Genomic DNA, 2,500 nt, shown 5'->3' on the forward strand with positions numbered 1-2,500 from the left:
TACAGAATACTCCGCCACTTATTTTCCGTATGAATGGCGAGTATTGTCATATGCCTCCTTCTTCAAACAATGCCGCTACAAGAGCACAATAGTAGCCTGGTATTATCCAACTTGAAACTTTATGATTACTTTGTAAGTTGACACCTGAAAGACATCAAAATGGTGAGAAAATCAGTTTTTTGAGTAAAGCTGCTCGAATCGTTACACACTTTTAGAAGACGTTATGTTCTAAACTAGCAGCATGGAAATGGCCAACTGGACACCAACCTCCAAAATAAAAAATAAACTGAAAATAGCAACCTAAATAACCCTATATGTGCCGCAAGAGGACGTTTTCTCTCCTTTTCAAGCCGTATTTTGGCCTCTCTGTCATCTGATATACGTTATCAAGCCTCCATCCTGCCAACAACACTTAAAAATTGAAAATCACGTGTCGCTTTGTTTTGAGGTGTGAGGGTCACGCGCATCATTTTGAACTGAGCATTCACGAAAGCAAGTTACCAAATGGACTCGATTTTGATGAAAAGTTTGGAAAAGTCGACCGATAACGCTGTTTCCCAACAGTCACAAGCTACAGAGACCAGCCTGAATAAGATTCTGTCCACAACGGTTGCCTTCTTGTCCATGATTGGAGCTTTAATAATTATCGTCACATTCATTGTACGACCAGATATCAGAACGAACTCAAGAAGAATAATCGTCTGCATGTCCATAAGCGATTTTTCTGTGGCGTGTTTAAATACAATAGGATTGCATATTAATCCGCCAACTCAAAACTTAATTTGTGAAATGCAAGCAACTCTAAATGTCGTGGCAGTTTTATCTTCGTTTCTATGGACTGTGAATTTGTCGCTTTATTTTTACATGACTGTCTGCAGAAAAATCTCCATTACATCTGAAAAGCGAATGATGACCTTATTTCACGTCACAGCGTGGGGATTTCCATTAACGATAGCAGTGTTTGCATATGGACTCGAAGGAGTAGGATATTCAAGAGATATGGTGTCCCCTGGCTGGTGTTGGATATCAACCGAACAGAAATGGTGGAAAGTGGTGCTGTGGATGTTTGTTACAGGAAAAGCCTGGGAAATCTCCGCATATGTTGTTATATCAGTTTTCTATGTGTTGGTCAAACAGGAGGTAGGTTAGGATTAGGGTCTTCTTCATCCATACCTAGCCAGGGCATTGCAGTCATATGAAAGCACAAAATCGGGTAGTTGCCAACAGGGGGAATTTGGTTTAAATGTTTTGCCTCATTAGCCGCACAAGGCTATCGTTTTCTAATCGTTCAGCAGAGAATAAAATACTGAATATTGACAGTGCGTTGCAAAATGATCTATATAAATTTGAAGACAAAATACCAGATAAGCGAAGATAATCTCTGAGCAATGATGCCGCTTGCAAAAATCGATTTTTTACAAGTCATGTACATTAGCGCTTTCGCCCGGGTGACGGGTGACTAGTAACGACAAATTCAATTTAATATTGAACTTCAGCTCTGTTTAAACAAAACCCTAGGTAGCAATACCGGAAAATGTCTGCAATAATAGTGTAATAAACAAATCTGAAACGGTTTTACTCACACAAACAGAAATTGTAAACGTACGGTAACATTCCTGGCTATTTTGAAAACAATTTAGGCCATCGCCTGAAAGCAAACTTTCAGCTCCAAAAATATGGATTATCTGGCAATATAATTTTCCCGAAAAACTCTGTAGAAACTCTGACTTTCTTACGTACAATGACACTATGTCATAAACAGTAAACTAGGGTTGAAAAAACAGTTCGCGTACGGTGATTGTTTGATAGGAGCTATTATAAACGTCATACAATTTGCTGGAAATTCAAGTGTGCTTAAGGCAAAGAACACAAGATGTCTGTCTGTCCGGCTGTCTGTCTACACTGAAAAGATCAAATGTGTTCTCCAAGTTCCACATCCGTATTGATGATTTAGACTATCAGCTGCAGCCAAAACGCTTCGTAGGCGGTTACAGTTGAATTGATAGAGCTGGAGCTTAAAACTTCATACCAAATTCACGTCACAGAAGCTGTTTATTGGATTCTACAAATCTTCCCTTTATAGTGGCCTCTTCGATTTCGATGTTGTCGCGTGTTGCTAGTGGGGCACATGAACGCAACGGATGGTAATACACTACCCTGCGAGCAGATTCTCTTTCGATCTTCCTAGATAAGTCGGGAAGAGAAAAGCAGAGTCTCTTTCGATCTTCCTGGATAAGTCGGGAAGAGAAAAGTAGACTCTGCCAGCCGGCTCGACACTTCGTGTTGAACAAGCGTTAAAAATTCAAATGTATTCGGGAGTCAGTCACGCGTGACAAGTAACCGCAAAACCACAAAACCAAAACAAACACTGGGGATATCTTCGAACAACTCTGGCAAACACACGACAACGCAAGGAATCATTTCCTTGGAAATTCAAGATAGTCCAAGTTTTTAAATTGCCAATTCAATTTTTACTTAAAAAATTAATGGGTTTCTCAAT

At 39.7% G+C, this 2,500-nt stretch overlaps 1 protein-coding gene across 1 annotated transcript in view; it reads left to right on the top strand.

The window, feature by feature from the left end:
- The first annotated feature begins 450 nt into the window (after positions 1 to 450).
- The window catches only part of LOC138007129 (G-protein coupled receptor 157-like), a 9,137-nt gene continuing 7,087 nt past the window's right edge, over positions 451 to 2,500 (top strand). The window contains exon 1 of the mRNA XM_068853874.1: positions 451 to 1,140. Coding sequence (XP_068709975.1) covers positions 505 to 1,140 — 636 coding nt within the window. The 5' untranslated portion in view covers positions 451 to 504. The remainder of the gene's footprint in view (positions 1,141 to 2,500) is intronic.

This window comes from Montipora foliosa, chromosome 6, assembly GCF_036669935.1.
Source record: "Montipora foliosa isolate CH-2021 chromosome 6, ASM3666993v2, whole genome shotgun sequence".
Classification (NCBI taxonomy): Eukaryota; Metazoa; Cnidaria; class Anthozoa; order Scleractinia; family Acroporidae; genus Montipora; species Montipora foliosa.